General features: G+C 44.9%; 1 protein-coding gene across 10 annotated transcripts in view; it reads right to left on the reverse strand.

Annotated features, from left to right (window-relative positions):
- Positions 1 to 16246, reverse strand: part of LOC123363114 (KAT8 regulatory NSL complex subunit 1-like) — a 160879-nt gene that overhangs the window by 38202 nt on the left and 106431 nt on the right. For all 10 annotated transcript variants that reach the window (XM_045003909.1, XM_045003911.1, XM_045003908.1 and 7 more), the window contains 5 exons: positions 13751 to 13952; positions 12163 to 12328; positions 5937 to 6098; positions 3787 to 3962; positions 898 to 1019 (listed from right to left, as the gene is read on the reverse strand). In XM_045003909.1, the coding sequence (XP_044859844.1) occupies positions 898 to 1019; positions 3787 to 3962; positions 5937 to 6098; positions 12163 to 12328; positions 13751 to 13952 (828 nt within the window). The remainder of the gene's footprint in view (positions 1 to 897; positions 1020 to 3786; positions 3963 to 5936; positions 6099 to 12162; positions 12329 to 13750; positions 13953 to 16246) is intronic.

A 16246-nucleotide genomic window follows, 5' to 3' on the forward strand; every position in this document is an offset into this window, starting at 1 on the left:
AGTACAGACATACACACATACAAGCACACCACTTATCTTGCAGCGCTCCTAGAAGTCATAGATTTAGATTTATCATGTATACACCAGCCAGCGATGTGACAACAGAAGCCTGATAAATTCAATCTCATTGGACTCTGTTTTGACAGGCTTTGAGGGAAGGCAAAAATGGTAGGGCGCATGAAAGTGAACAATGAACAACTGTGGAACTAATGACCATCTCATCAACCATGACCAATCAATCACTTTATCGCCCTTTTACATAAAAGACTTGTCTGTATTTTGTCTACAGAGATTGCAAGGGGCAGAGATCTCACTACAAGTTGGAGGTACACAGAACACTGGATGCTGAATAAATAATAATAGTAATCAGAACCAGGAAATAGGATGCGCAGAAACTCCATGCAGAACTCCATGCAGTACTGCACAGCTCTTCCAACAGTCCTCACTCCTATAGCAGTATCTCTGCTATTTCAATCTTTCTGAAACTAGTAATTATACCTTGAAGCACTCATACAATTCAAAGCTCTTTGCCTGGTCTGCTAATATACCTACAATGACATGTGCCAACAACTGAACAAGAGACTAATTTCCATTGCTAATCTTTTTCATGTCTGGGAATTTTCAGCCATCAGCCAGGAAGCATTGACCCAGCACAAACACTACTGCCATATGCTAGTTGGCCAGTGAGCGATGCTGCCATGAAATTACCTTTGAAGTGGCAAACTGCATCTTTTTTTTTTTTTAAAGATATACTGTCTTAATTTAAGTTATTGTTGTTTCTTGACGAAAGATAGAGCTTTAGTAAAAGAGAAATAGCTTTCCCTTTTCACAGCCAAAACAACACCACCCTACACAGAACACAATGGGAATTATTAATACTTTCCCAACTGCAGATACCTTGGTGTTAGAATCTCTTTGTACTGCAGCTTCTCCACTCGAGTGGCTGCTGCCATTGACATTGGGATCACAATGTTATTGATGTCATAGGAACATTCCACTTTTCTTTTCTTTGAGGAGACCTGAAACCACACGCAGAGTGGAAAGGAAAAAAAAACCAGACAGAGCATTAGTGTGAATACAAAAGAACATTTAAATCATACCATGGAAAGAGCAACTTCCCCAGAACAAGAGGTACATGTTATCTACTGTTCAGAGTAACGGTGTAAGCAGGATTCCTGCGTTTTTCCCCCAGTTCTTCCACCAATCTGCTGTGATATTCTGGCCACATCAAGCAAACCCTATGGCTCAATTTATTCTTCTCTAAAGTAGGCATATTTACCTATCATAGTTGATGTTGCCAATCCTAATATTTGTAAAGTGTTTTTAGATCATCTAGCATAACAAAGTATTATTTATTACTCAATTATTCTCAGCTAAGCAAGTCTCCTCCCCGCACTGGAATTTGAGCTCAAGCCCTGAGAAACAAAGATTTCCCTCTACTTGTAAATCAGGTTTTTGGAAGTCTCCATACTCAGAGTGGAACAAAAGCCCTCTCAGTTCTAGGTGAAGAGCTCAAACCCAGACTGCGGGTATATCTACGGTGCAAAAAAAACCCCAACAGCCTCGAGTCTCAGAACCCGGGTCAACTGAGTCGGACTTGTGGGGCTCATGCTACAGGGCTAAATGGAGTACAATTGGGCTGGTGCTCAGACTCAAAGCTCTCCCCTCTCACTAGGTTTCAAAGTCTGAACTCCAGCCTTAGTGGGAACATCTATACTGTTATTTTTAGCCCTGAAGTGCAAGCCTGAGTCAGTTGATTTGAACTCTAAGACTTACTACTGCAGGGGTGGTTTTGTGTTTTTGTTTTTGCAATGTAGGCACATTAAGTCAGTAGCAGCCAAAAGTTAGGTGCTCGGATGTCACAGTGATGAGCATAGTGTAAAAAACTTGAAACATAGATGGGAAGACGTGTCCATAACATCCTTTAGAATTTGGTCCAGGAAGCTTCTGAAGAGATCGTTCCACTCCAGAGCAAGGAAGGCTAACAGGCCCAACTTCCAACTCTACCCCTAGACAACTGCAGCTGGGCATTCCCAATGGAGTTGCCTATAGAAGGTGGGGCCAGAAAGATGGACAGCTTCTGGTAATGGGGCTCCAAGCAAGTGAGCTGACAATGTCAGTAGACTCTGTGAGGGAGTCCTCAAAGAATAGTCTTCAAATATTCTGGATATAGCAGTGAAGCATGAGATGGATCTGGAGCAGACAACGCAGGATGGAGATGGGTCAGCCCTGCTGAAGCTATCTGGGCAACAGGAAAAAAGTTCAGCTTTGGGATTGCGCCATCTGCTTCTATCCATCAAGCCTGAAACAGCTCCCCATTGGTCAAAAATAGTGTGTGTGGGGGGTGAGGGGGGGGGCGGGGAGGAGAGCAATAAATGTAATAATTGCTACTTCAAAGTCTCCTCCCTCCAACCCAGCAGTCTCCCCATATCCACAGAGGCCTGGACAGGAGCCAGTCAATGCTTATCCTATATGGGCTTATACAAATGACTATTGTGAGATATAGCATTTCCCCTCCCTGCCTCTCCAAAACAGTAAGCAAATATTAAAAACAATTTCCTGTTGATATTTTTGCTTTGTTCAGAGAAGTCCAGAACAATTCCCTTCTCTCCCACTTAATTTGTAATCAAAACAAAGTGGAGTCACAGAGCTCACACAAGGATTTGTTTATGCACAGGACTTACAGAATCATAGAAATGTAGGGCTGGAAGAGACCTCAAAAAGTCATATAGTCCAGCCCGCTGCACTGTGGCAGGAACAACTAATCCTAGACCATCTCTGACTGGTGTTCAGTCAACCTTTTATTAAAAACCTTCAATTGTGGGGATTCCACAATGTCCCTTAGAAGCCTATTCCAGACCCTTATAGTTAGAAAGTTTCTCCTCCTATCTAACCTAAATCTCCCTTGTTGCAGATTACACCCATGACTTCTTGTTGTACTTTCAGTGGATATGGAAAACAATGGATCAAAGTCCTCTTTATAGCAGCCTTTAATGTATTTTAAGACTGTTACCAGGTCCCGCCTTAGTTTTCTTTTCTCAAGACTAAACATGCCCAGATTTTTTAACCTTTCCTCATAGGTCAGGTTTTCTAAACCCTTTATCATTTTTTGTTGCTCTCCTCTGGTCTCTCTCCAATTTGTCCATATCTTTCCTAAAGTGTGGTGCCCAGAATTGGACACAGTACTCCAGCTGAGGCCCCATCAGTGCTGAATAAAGCAGGACAATTACCTCCTGTATCTGACGTATAAGACTCCTGCTAATACACCCCAGAATCATATTTGCTTTTTTTCCACAGCTGCATCACATTGTTGACTCACATTCAATTTTTGATCCACTATAATACCCAGATACTTTTCAGCAGTACTGCCACCTAGCCATTTATTTCCCATGTTGTAGTTGTGCATTCAATTGTTCCTTCCTAAGTGAATTACTTTGCCCTTGTCTTTATTGATGGTGAATGCTTAGTATCAAATTTATAGACCATATATGCTGGCCCTGATGGTGGTAGAGCAGGCACCCTAGCCACTTTGGGTCCTGGCTAAGACAACTGAAGCAAGTAGTTGGTACTGTCTGTTTAATATCAGCTCTTTTTAATAAAGGCATTTCCAGATTGTCCCTGCAGCCTACTGGCAGGCAAGGACTCCCCTCCCATAGCTTTGGCATAGGGTGCCCACTATGAGTCTAGCATCTGTTGGCAATGTCCAGCAACGCAGATGTTCCCCAGCTGCATTAAAAACTGCTCCCTTTTTTAGGTTTGTTTGACACAGATTATGTTCTGACTCACCATTGTTGAATTAGCAGTGGAAGGGGACTGGCTGGAAGATGGGGGTGGAGGAGTTTCTAGATACAAAGATGGTAGGTGGTGCATCAAAGGACTATGTTTATGTATCTGAGAACCAGGAACAAGCAAGCTGTGATTGTCTGTTCCTTTAAGCTGCCTCTCCCCTTTAAACAATGAACCTGTTAATAAAGCACATGAACAGAGAACCCAAGTAAAGCCAGAGTAATTTGTTCATAAGTCATTGCTGCTCCTATCTGTCAGTCCACCAGAATCCAGCTGGTGAATGCACTCTGTATTGTGGAAGAAATGCTAAAATCAAGGAAATGGGGGGGGGGAAATCTACAAGTCAGAAACCCCAAGTGAAACCATCAGCACTGCACAGAATTGAACATATCACTTGGGAAATTCATCTTTGGTGGGTGTTTACTGTTTTTTATAGTTATATTCATCACAGACTCCCCTCCAGTATGTCCAAAAAGTGGCCACCAAGAATCTTCCTCATACGTTGAACTGATCACATTAGCCCCATCTTTGAATTACTCTTTTGTGTATCACATTAATTAAAAAAAAACAAACCACTATTGACCACTATAATTAAGCCCCATAACACTTACTGAGGAGGGGAAGTGATATATAAAGATCTTTTCACCCGCCACTAAAATGCAGCAGCTGATCAAATTATCTCAACCACAGTACACAGTTTTAGGACAGGAAGTGAAGAATACCACCGCAGTCAACTGAAACTGCACAGAAAGACTGATGTGTCCTCTCAAACATGAATCAAAGGAAGTGAATTATTATCAGCGAAAACACTGAATATGCACTGCTGGCAGCAGTAGCATTTGCTATAAGAGAAAGGCTCTCTTTGACACCACTGGAGAGAAGCCAAGATTAATCCCTGAACAGAAGGGACCTAAAACAGAATACTACAGCAGCTATTCTAAAGCACATAGTAAAGCTATGGAAACTGACACAGGATGCAAGACTGATGGAGTTTATATTTAAGTGTAATAGTTTGCCTTCTTTAGTAGGTTCCTTATACCTGGAAAGGTGAGTTACTTCAGTGCTAACAGCCTGACCATTCTCTACTGGATGCCTCTTGAACCAACTATTGGATGGATGACATCTACAGTCTTTGCAAGTAACCTCCTCTCTCAAAGAGAAACAAACAGACTGAAAACAATGGGTAGGATAAAATTAACTATTGTTAAGCCAATGTATATAGTGCTTCCCTTTTCATACAGCTGAAGGCACAAAGCTGAACGCACATGGGATGTGCACCAAATGCCAAACACCACACTGCCTGGTGCCAATCTGTATTTTCAGCATAAAGTTCTTTTCTTTAAATGTTCTCTGGTTTGTTCATGATAATTCATATCAACAACTGCAAAACGAATAAGTACGTCAGAGTCAGCAGCTGTGGGCCCCATTATTAGAACTCCATGGACATGTCTGCCTTGCAGGCTGCACACTACTCTTGCTATTTTCTGCAAGTACTGGATATAAGAAAATATATTCTTTTAAAAAAACAAATTAGAACACCCACCATGGTACATTAAACAAGCCAGGATGCTATAACTGGAGTTTAATTCTTTCTAACATGGAATTAGTTTTTAGTCTGGGGTGAGTCTGTCAGCTTTCATAAGAGCTTAACTTCTATGGATAGTTTTAATATCATGCCCTTTAACGGGCTAAAAGAAACAGGAACCTAGAAAAACAGAAAAGAGTACAAGAGAAGACAGTGAAGAGCAACAGTGGCAGCTCTGAACACAACTGAAACAGAAATATTTGGCAGGGATTTGCCAGGCACTCTTGGCAGGTGGATACACACATGGCTTTGCTTTAGCACACACAAGGATCAAAAAATTTATCTTCTTTGACTTGCTTGTTAGTTCATTCCCAATCACTCTGTCTGGGTTTCTGCAGTAGCCATTTATTTGGTCATCTAACCAAAAGCAGGCTTCCCATTGAGGCGATGAGAACTTCTGCAATTTGCAACATGCCAAAGCCAATCACCACCTTACGTTTATGTACTGAGTTTATTGCTACTTTCTACAGAAATGACAGGAACTGTAGGCTACAATGTAGGGTTGCACTTTGGTCACCTGTTAAAACCTACATGTAAGTTTACACCCCATCTCAGCTGAACTTACTGGATGCAGAGAGAGGTGACAGGCCTAGCTTTGGGAAAACGTTGGTTAGATCTTGTGGCTTCTTTCCAAAATGGGACATCTTCAGAGCCTTGAGCTTATGGCTCAATCTATGCTGCCTGTCATCTCTTAGTAAGGTTTCAAAGTGCAAGTGAAGAGGCTTGTCTGAAAATAAAAACAACAGGTTATTCTAATATACATGAATCCTCTCTCCCCACTCACAACCCCAGTGTTGTACAGACATAATTTGTAATTAGCACCTGCCAGTACTGTTAAATTCTATACATAGGAAAGTCACCCATGTAGCTAAGCAGTTACAAATCATGCCCCTTTTTAATCTTAGCCCTTTGTCACGGATGTGATACAGAAAGTTCGGCATGAGACACCCCAAAATACACCTCTACCCCGATATAACGCTGTCCTCGGGAGCCAAAAAAATCTTACCGTGTTATAGGTGAAACGGTGTTATATCGAACTTGCTTTGATCTGCCAGAGTGTGCAGCCCTGCCCCCCCTCCCCGGAGCGCTGCTTTACCGTGTTATATCTGAATTCATGTTATATCGGGTCACTTTATATTGGGGTAAAAGGTGTAAAAGCCTTCTACAAAGCAGCTGGTCAGGACAATTGTGGAATTTGGCATCTTGCCTCAGTGCATTACCTCTCCCACTGTGCTGGCCTAAGCCATTTCCAACTACACTATCATTTCTTGACACTGGTCTGTCGTTGCCTGAAAAGCTTTAGCAAAGGCTTCTCATATTTCATCTCCTATTGTCTCTCTGTTCTTATTGTAAAAAGCAAGTATGACAAGGTACAACAGAAATTAACATCAGACGCGTCTGAAATAGATGCTTTCACCCTTGCACACTGGGGAAAAGTATACCCTTCCAGTTGCTTTCCCTACCTTTAAGCCCTGTGACAAATATCTTGTCCTTGCAGTTACCAAAACCTCTAGCAAAGGAAGAACAGTTACTTACTCTACAGTAACTGTGGTTCTTCAAGATGTGGAATACATGTGGAGAACACGTGTGCCTCATATGAGATAGGTTCTTTTGGCGTTTGCTGGGGCCACACCTGTGCCCTAGATACCCTCTCACTCTCCGCAGCCAAGGGCATAAAGGAATGAGGGCCATCACAATCACCCTTCAGTTGCTTCCTAAATCAGAATCTAGGTGGTACAGGACTCCACAGTAGTGGGGAAGAAGGGCAGGGAAGGTTGTGGAATGTGTGAACAATACATCTTAGTTAACAATAACTGTTGTTCTTCAAGTAACCATTCTTTTTGTGATTGTCCATGTGTATTCATCTGGTAACACACAAGTCATGATAGTCTGTCCAGGAGGTGGATGCTCAGAGTCTACTGAAAGTGAGTAAGACAGCTCTGCTAAAGTGGGTGTTTGATCTGGAGCTCTCCAACAAGCAGTGCTGGAGTTCAGTTCACACCCTCACCCAGCTGGGTGATCTACAAATCTGAGATTGGAATGCCCCTTAGAAGAGAAACTGCAGAGGATGCCTGAGCTCTGGTGGAATGGGCCATAATCTGTGAAAGTCGGTTCAAGCGAGCTATTGCGCACGATGCCCTGATATAGTCAGAAAGCCACAAAAATAATCTTTCAATGATGGTGATGCTTCATCATGTCAGAAAAGGCAAGGAACAATCTCTGAGAATTCCTGAATGATCTTGTCCTAGTTACAGTAGAAAAGAATTCTGAGCACATATAAGGAAGGCTACGATTTTGTCACGGATGTCGTGGAAGTCATGGAATCTGTGACTTCCAAGACCCCTGTGACTTCAGCCCCAGTGGCTGGGAGTTGCAGGGTCCTGCCACCTCCTGCAGCAGCAGGGAGCTGAAAGATATCCCCACTGCCTGAGGCAGCTGACCCCCAAGCTCCCAGCCACCCTGGGCATTGGGGGTTCCCCACAGCTCCCTGCTGCCGCAGTCATGGGGGGCCCCTGCAGCCCCCGGCCACCACAGGGAGGCATGGGGACTCCTCACAGCTCCCCTCCATCAAGGGGGGATGGGGGACCCTGGAACTCTGAGCCCCCACTGGTGGTGCGGGCCCCAGAGCTCCCAGACGCAGCTGCCCAGTTCCTTCCCATTTTATCATGGATATTTTTAGTAGAAGTCAGGGATAGGTCACGGGCTTCCGTGAGTTTTTCTTTATTGCCTGTAACCTATCCGTGACTCTTACTAAAAATATCCATGACAAAATCTTAGCCTTACATATAAGGTGTGAAGTTTGGCTTCCCCTTGACTACTACAAGGCTTGGAAAAAATTGGCAGGTGGATCACTTGATTCAGGTGAAGGTCCAAGACAGCCTTGGGCAGGAACTTGGATGTCACCTTGTCCTTATCGCATAAAGTATATGCCATGGAGGCCTGGATTTCCCTTATTCTCTAGGCTGCGGTTCTAACCATCAAGGTGGTTTTCATAGACAAGTGATATAAAGAAAAGGTTGCTAGATGTTCAAAGGGAGGACTCCCATTAACCATGCTCCATGCAAAGCTAGTTGAGATCAGTGTAAATTTGGCAAACCGTCAAGTAGGTCCAGGAGGTCACATGTCTTAAGAGCATGAGATATGCTGACTGATGTTGCCAGGTAAGCCTGGCATTGATTGAGGTTCAGCATGGGGAGGAATCTGTCCTGTGGCAAGTAGGTTTTACCATTGGTGGGGCATTATTTGACTCCATGAATGCTATATGTTTTGAGTGAGGTAGGAATGGGTTTCTCCCTTTTGACTCTGAGACCTAAGGGGGCAAAGAGTTGCAGTGTTACTTGAATGGAATTGCTCACTTGTTGAGGAGATCATCTTCTGGTAACCAGGTGTTAAGGTCTCTGTAGATTTGCACTCCTTGTATCCTTAGATATGCTGCCATAACTGTGAAGCACTTAGTCAATACTCTGGGAGCTGCAGAGAGGCCAAAGGAAAGCACCCTGTATTGATAATGCAACTTTCCCACAAAGAAAGTGAGGTATTTCCTGAGGGTCTGGTTGAATAGCTGTATGGAAATAGACATCCTGTAAGCTGAGAGCCAAAAGCCAGTCCTGAGGATCTAGGGTAGGAACTAAGGAAACTAGGGTTAACATCCTGAACTTGATGTGACAGATAAATGTACTGAGTTGTTGGAGATCTAGGATTGAGCACCAACCTCCATTCTTCACTGGTATTAGGAAACAAAGTGAATAAATCTCTCTGCCCTGGAATTCTACAGGCTCTCCTTCCATTGCTCAGAGCTATAGAAAAATTTATTCCATTTAACAGTATCTCATGAGAGGGGTCCCTGAAGAGGGACAGGGAAATGGGGCAGGGAGAGAAACTGTATAGCACACCCCATGACCACCATTTCTAGGATCTACTGGTTTCTAGGTTCCAGACCTCCCAAAAGCAAAACAAATGGTTCCCAAAAGGGTGGGGGAGGGATGGGACAAATGGAATACAAATCCTGTGGTTCTACGTGGCTCTGTAATTGGGTTTACAAAGCCCATACTAAGCATAGACAGATGGGAGAGGAGAGTCTTCCCTGCTTACAAGCAACCAGGCTGACCACACCCCAGCACAGCTGCTGGACCTGTCAATCATGGAGGCATGCATCCAGAGCTGAGACCAGTAAGATATTGGTATAAAGGAAGGAACAGCGAGAGATGGAGAGGCAGAAAGGCCTGGGACAGCTGACAAGAGGTTGATGCAGAGTGTATGGCAGGGGAGTAAGGAGCAGAGCATCTCCATCTCTGGAATTTCTGTATTTTCCTTGGGGGCTTTGTTTATCTCAGCTGGCATGGGGGGTTTAAGACATCTGTTCTTGGTGCTTCGGTGCCAAAACATCGGTATAGTGAGTGGCATGAGCAGGCTCTTCAAGCTGTGCCAAGTTTGTTCAGTCACCTGTCTGGGCCAAGCTGTCAGCAGGACCTGATCCAGACCTTGAACTGCCTCCTGGTTTGGACTGGTCTGGGTCAGCAAGGGAAATCTGTGTCTCCAATCACTCAGAGCAGTGCTCCTTAACCCTCAGAAAATTGTGTTGAGGAGGGTTTGGAGGCTCTCACAGACTTTGTAATCAACAAGTAGAACTTTCTCGAAGCTCTGGGTGGACCCCTGGGTTACTGGCCTGGTCATTTTCTTCACCTCAGGTTTGAAGTATGCCTTCATGGACATCTTCAGAAGAAACACTTTTAGGTGGGATTCCCTTGCTTTTGGTGTCCTCTTTGAAAAAGAGCGACATGTGGTGCATTTTTCTGGAATATGCACTTCAGTGAGGTAGAAGTCTTTTTGAGTGTCTGTCACCATATGGATAGCTGCCTTACAGATGGACAGGATTTAAATCCTGGAAATTTGATTCTGCCATGTCCAGGGCACCGTGTTGGGAGCACCTCCAAAGTTAAAGACCTTCTTTCTTTTTCTTTTTGGCCAGAGGGCTTAAACTATGTTAACTTAATTATATTAAGGAACACAAAACTAAAAACTAGAGCAGCGGTTCTAAAACTGTGGGTCGGCCAGGGCTGGCTTAGACTTGCTGGGGCCCTTTGGCTTCAGTTTTGCCCCCTCCTCCTTCCCTCCCACCTGGAATGGAGGGGCTTCAGCTTCCCCCTCCCCACCCTGGGGCAGTGGGGCTTGGGCAGGCTCAGGCTTCTGTCCCTCTTCCTGCCCAGAGATGCAGACACTGCCAGGGATTCTGTCTCTGCCTCAGATGGAACTGAAGGACGGTTGTGGCTGCCCTAACCTTTATGCCCTTGGCTACCAGGAGCAACAGGGCATTCAGGACACAGGGGCAACCCAAACACACACAGAATCCGGTCTCAGGCAAAAGGGCACCAGAACAGAATATATGTGGACAATCACTTGAAGAAGAATTCTAGCTAAATTTCCTTCAAAACATAGTGTCTTGTTTTCCCTTCTCAGCTGTAAGAGTCCCCTCTTCCCAGTTTTTCCTTCACAGGCATCAGTCCTTATATAACCACTTATGTGGTGAAACCTACTCAAGTCTCCATTCCAAGAGCCTAGTCCTGACCTAACTTTGAATACACCCAGTTTCCAGATGTCCACTGTCCCAAAAGTTAAATTTTAACAATAGTAAATATACTAGAGAAAGTCTAATAGGGTATGTGAAATCAAACAATTCCTGAGCCTCCAACAGAATTTAGCTGACTGTCACTGGCTGGAACCAAACCAATCACATACCAAGTAATGAGAATTCAGAGGTGAGGCCTCATCTATGATAACCCTCAAGGGGAATCTTTTCATCAACCCTGGAAAAATAGATTCTCTCTTCAAATACGTTTTGGGGAGAGTGCTGCCTAAAAACCAGCACTGAAATGAGTTTTAGGGCTAGTCTACACCGGCAGCGCTTTAACGTGACTTGTATAGTCATGGCAGAGCTCTAAAAAACCAACCACCAAGAGAGGCGTAGCTACCAGAGGAGCTGGGGCACTGTTTACACTGGCACTTTACAGCGCTGAAACTTGCTGCGCTCAGGGGGGTGTTTTTTCACACCCGAGCGAGAAAGTTGCAGCGCTGTAAATTGCCAATGTAGACAAGCCCCTTAGTCATTTTTGAGTAGATTTCCTGTTGTTAATAATCCCTCCTACCATTTGTTTCCTTCCACATTGTTCTCTTTTGTGCTGTATGCTAATTAATTTAGTGTTACTCAAAAGGGGGTGAGTCTGTCCCCTGCTGGTTTGTTGTTGCAGCCCATGGAGACAGGGTTAGACTTTTAGAACTTACTTATTTTTTAAATACAAAAATAGCAGCAGACTTTACTAACAGACACAAGAAAAAAAGATTAAGTTAAGATTTGGTCTGGCTTTCCAAATTCCCCTTTTAAAGATCCTATTCCTTCCCTGGAAAGAATCTGGGAGTTTTTCCATGGAAAATGAAGCAGTAACAAAAAGATTTTTCTTTCCAAGAGGGACACTCAAGGGAGGGCTGCAGTGGCACTGTCAAGAGCTCATCTATTTAAACATTAAACAGAGTAAAAATAGCAGTACCCTTCTATTCAGAGCATGGTATGCTGGGACCTGTAGTCTCCATGGGCTGTATCTCTGTATTAAAAATAAGGGGAATTAGGGTCACGCTGCAGAACTTTGTGGGTAGCCTCTGACTATTCCTTGCATATACACTACCCTAAAATTCAGTTTAGTGTATTTTAAACATTGTTGCCTGTAAGTGGAAGGAGGAGCAGGACACCTGTAGAATAAGGTCCTTTATTTTATACTAAGAACATGTAATCTACTCACCATGAGAGAACGACAGTATGGGATGGAAGCCAGAATCCAGCAGTGCTATACGCTCTTCTAAGGACATAGTGTCTGGGTCTATGGCCTGAATAGAGGTTTTACAACCACACAGGATACAAGTGCTGGGCCATTCACAGCTACACTTCATGGTGAGAGGTTTCTGCGGCTAGTAGAAGGGAAAATAAAAAGATCAGCCATCTAAAAAGGGAAAAATCACCAGTGTTTTCTTCAATTTAAGAAGGGATGCTGATATTCAGATCCAGTGTTTCCAGGGTCTGATTTCTACAGACAAAGTACGTTTCATGCCCTAACCAAAAAAAAAAGAAAAAAACGTTCAAAAAGGAAATATTTAGATAAGTTTTGAAAGACAGACATAACAATGGTCTTGTGGAATGGATCATCTCCAGTAAACCAAACACAGAGTAAACCAAACACAGACACACAGGTCCCAGAGCCCACTCAGCAGCAGTAACAGCATGTATGCAGGGCACAGCAAGGAATACAATCGCTCTTTGCTCCAGGATTCCACCTCTTATCCTTTGAAAAAATAAGTTTCGCTAGTACAAGACTAGAATTCTCCTTGTGGCTGAACATAAAATTGAATTACAATGGTATCTGGTAATTATACTTAGGCCTATAACACGAACATATGGTGCTATTTTAAAGGGACAATTCAAAGAAACTTCTTTGACATTTCCAAGTGAGTATAGCTTGTTTCTTGTATCATACAATTTTCTTCCATTGACAATATTTGATGTACTTGATGCCTCTTCCTCTGATAATATGTTGTGCTCTGCAAGCTCAGTCAATCAAAAGAGGGAGCATTAACAACTTTTTGCCCATAGCTGCCTCTCTTATTACGCTGGTAAACAAGATTGAGCCATGTTGGCTTTGTGCTAACAAATGCCAAGGACACAGACTAGAAGGAAAAGAAATTTAGTTTTCATGCTTCAAGATTATTCCAAGAAACAGAAATTAACAGATTACATACAGAGAAAGGGGCAACAAGACCATCAAATCAGTCTCATCAATATGAGAAAACTGGATATTTTCAAGAAATCTCTTATACTGAGCTGGAAACATCAAAATAAAGAATAAGATTTTGTAACATAAACACTCTAAGCTAAAGGTAAGTGGTGGGAAATAGAAATTACATCAGTGCAGAAACTAAAACCATAGTTAGGCTGTCACCGCTCGCAAAGGCATGGTCTGAGCACATGACTGGGATTCAGGTACTCTGGCTCGAATCCCAGCTCTTGACAGTTTCCCTGTGACCTCGGGCAAATCCATTTCTATGCCTTGTTTTCACCATTTGTAAAATTATAGAATCATCGAAGATTGGGGTTGGAAGAGACCTCAGGAGGTCGTCTAGTCCAACCCCCTGCTCAAAGCAGGACCAATATCAACTAAATCATCCAACTAAATCAACAAAATGAGAATATCTACTCTCAGAGGGACGTTGATAATGCAGTTGGAGATCCTGGGAGTGAAGGGGGTACTCCATTGTGTTTATACTTAATAAAAAAAATGCAGGATAGATAGTATTTTAGCAGACATGTGGCTAAACTCACTGAAAGTTTGCACCTACCTTCTTGCTAAGGAGAGACACAGTGTTAGCTCGGACCAGCTTGCGTTTCTTGTATCTGCAAATGGGGCGGATTCTAGCTGCAACACAGCTGTTGTCTGGTACAGAGGGTACAGTAGTCAGGCTATCCAGTCGTTTCTGTTTGAGAATCTCTTCAGCTTCCAAACTGGCCAGAGAAATGCTGTTGGAGCGGCTTGTGTGAAAACTGCAACCAAATAAATAAATAAATAAGACAGTGAGCCTCACTCAGAACAAGAGAGGCAAAAGTTAATACTGCACTGTGATGGCTGTGCTGACCGATCACCTCCAGGTATTTTCTTAGGCAGCTAATGATTTTTATCAGTTTGGGGTTTTTACTACAGCTGTGCTCCTTGTTAACTTAGGTTCTAATAATTCTTTAGGGGGGAAACATGCTCATCTGCTTATGCATCTAGCTGGAAATAAATACTGAAGGTTATAAAATCATAGAAATGTAGGGCTGGAAGGAAAAGACGGTTACTCACCGTAGTAACTGTTGTTCTTCGAGATGTGTTGCTCCTATCCATTCCAGTTAGGTGTGCGCGCCGCGCGTGCACGGCTCTTCGGAAGATTTTTACCCTAGCAACTCCGGCGGGCCGGCTGGGCGCCCCCTGGAGTGGCGCCGCTATAGCGCAGGATATATACCCCAGCCGGCCCGTCCGCTCCTCAGTTCCTTCTTGCTGGCTATTCCGACAGTGGGGAAGGAGGGCGGGTCTGGAATGGATAGGAGCAACACATCTCGAAGAACAACAGTTACTACGGTGAGTAACCGTCTTTTCTTCTTCGAGTGATTGCTCCTATGCATTCCAGTTAGGTGATTCCCAAGCCTTACGTAGGCGGTGGGGTCGGAGTTAGATGTTGCAGAACACAACCGCTAAGCCAGAGGCTGCAACAGCTCTGGACTCCCGGACCAATGAGGCAAAGGTGTGGACCGAGGACCAGACAGGTGTACAACACATGCCCCGAAAGGGAATGCGAGCCAGGAAGGCAGCTGAGAAGCGTGAGCCCTGGCGGAATGTGCAGCAAGGTGGCTCTATGGCACATGGGCCAAAACAGAAGAGGTGCAGATGCACAACGTCATTGAAGATGAAATCCTCTAGGAGGAGACAGGTATGCCCTTCGTCCGGTATGCCGGTACGATGAAGGTTTTGGGGGCGTTACGAGAGGGCTCAGTCCGCTAGATATAGATTGCGGACGCCCTGCAGATGTCGAAGGAGGGCAACCGTTGCTCTCCTTGCACAGAGAGTGGCTTCGGAAAGAAGACCGGAAGGAAGATATCCTGGTGGATATAAAAGGCCGACACCTCCTTAGGGAGGCAGGTCGGACGTGGTAATAACTGCCCTTGTCCTTGAGGAACACAGTATACCTTGGGCCTATTGTGAGAGTCTGAAGCTCGGAGACTCGTGTGGCCGCAGGAAAGACTACAGGAAACTGCCTTGCAGGACAGTTATATCAATGAGCATGTTGACATTGGCTCGAATAGGGCAGTCATAAAACTGGGTAGAACCAGATTGAAGAGCCAGGTTTATGGCGGGGCCCCACTGGGGGGGGGGGGTATAAACGCTCCAAGCCCTGAGGAACCAGATGGAATGGAGCGGAATCTCGGCGGGAGAAACCTTGCGCGTTTCGGAGCAGCATGAGAAACGCTTCCACTCGGCCAGATACTTTAATCGAATGGACGATTTTCTACCACCCCGGAGAATCCCGTAGAACCGAGGCCGAACAACGTAACTCGGATCGGTTTAGCCATGCAGGAGTCCTGCTGTGAGGTGCAGGGATTACAAGACCGGGTGGTGAAGGTCGTCATGATCCCGCGTCATGGGGTCTGTCCCAAGAGGGTTGCTACCGACAGGTGTAGCAACATGGTGTGCCAGTGCTGCCCAGGTTACACTGGAGCGAACCCGATCAGGGGCGCTCTGTCCCTGCGGAGTTTGAACAGGACCTTGTGAACCAGCGGGGACAGTGGACAGCGTACGGCAGATGGCTGATCCATGGCCTCAGGAAAATCCTCCAAGACCGAGCCTGGGGAGAGGCCTTGGAACGAGGAGAATTTCTCTCTCTCTTTCCATTCACGCGAAAGCGAGGAGGGCTATGCGGGGAAAGACCCACTTCTGGAAAACAGAATAGATAAAGACGGGAGGAAACCACCACTTGTGAGACAGGAAGGATCTGCTGAGACGATCCGCCAGCTGAATCGCCTGGTACACAAGGCAGACTGCTCTCAGCTCTCGGACACTGATGTGTAAGGCCAGCTCTTGCGCTGACCGAAGGCCGTGAGTGCAAAACTACACCAGGTGCGCACCCAGCCGAGAGATGGGCTGTCTGTCATGAGGGACCCCGAGGGGTGAATGAAACAGCATCCCCGGATACACCGGGGAGGACGCCAACTCCCGGTCGAGGGAGCCTAGGCTGCTCGGGGGAAACGAGACGACCACGAGTATGCCATCTCTGCCCGGGTGGCACCCCCAGGTGAGCCACGAT

The sequence above is a fragment of the Mauremys mutica genome, chromosome 2 (genome assembly GCF_020497125.1).
Source record: "Mauremys mutica isolate MM-2020 ecotype Southern chromosome 2, ASM2049712v1, whole genome shotgun sequence".
Classification (NCBI taxonomy): domain Eukaryota; kingdom Metazoa; phylum Chordata; order Testudines; family Geoemydidae; genus Mauremys; species Mauremys mutica.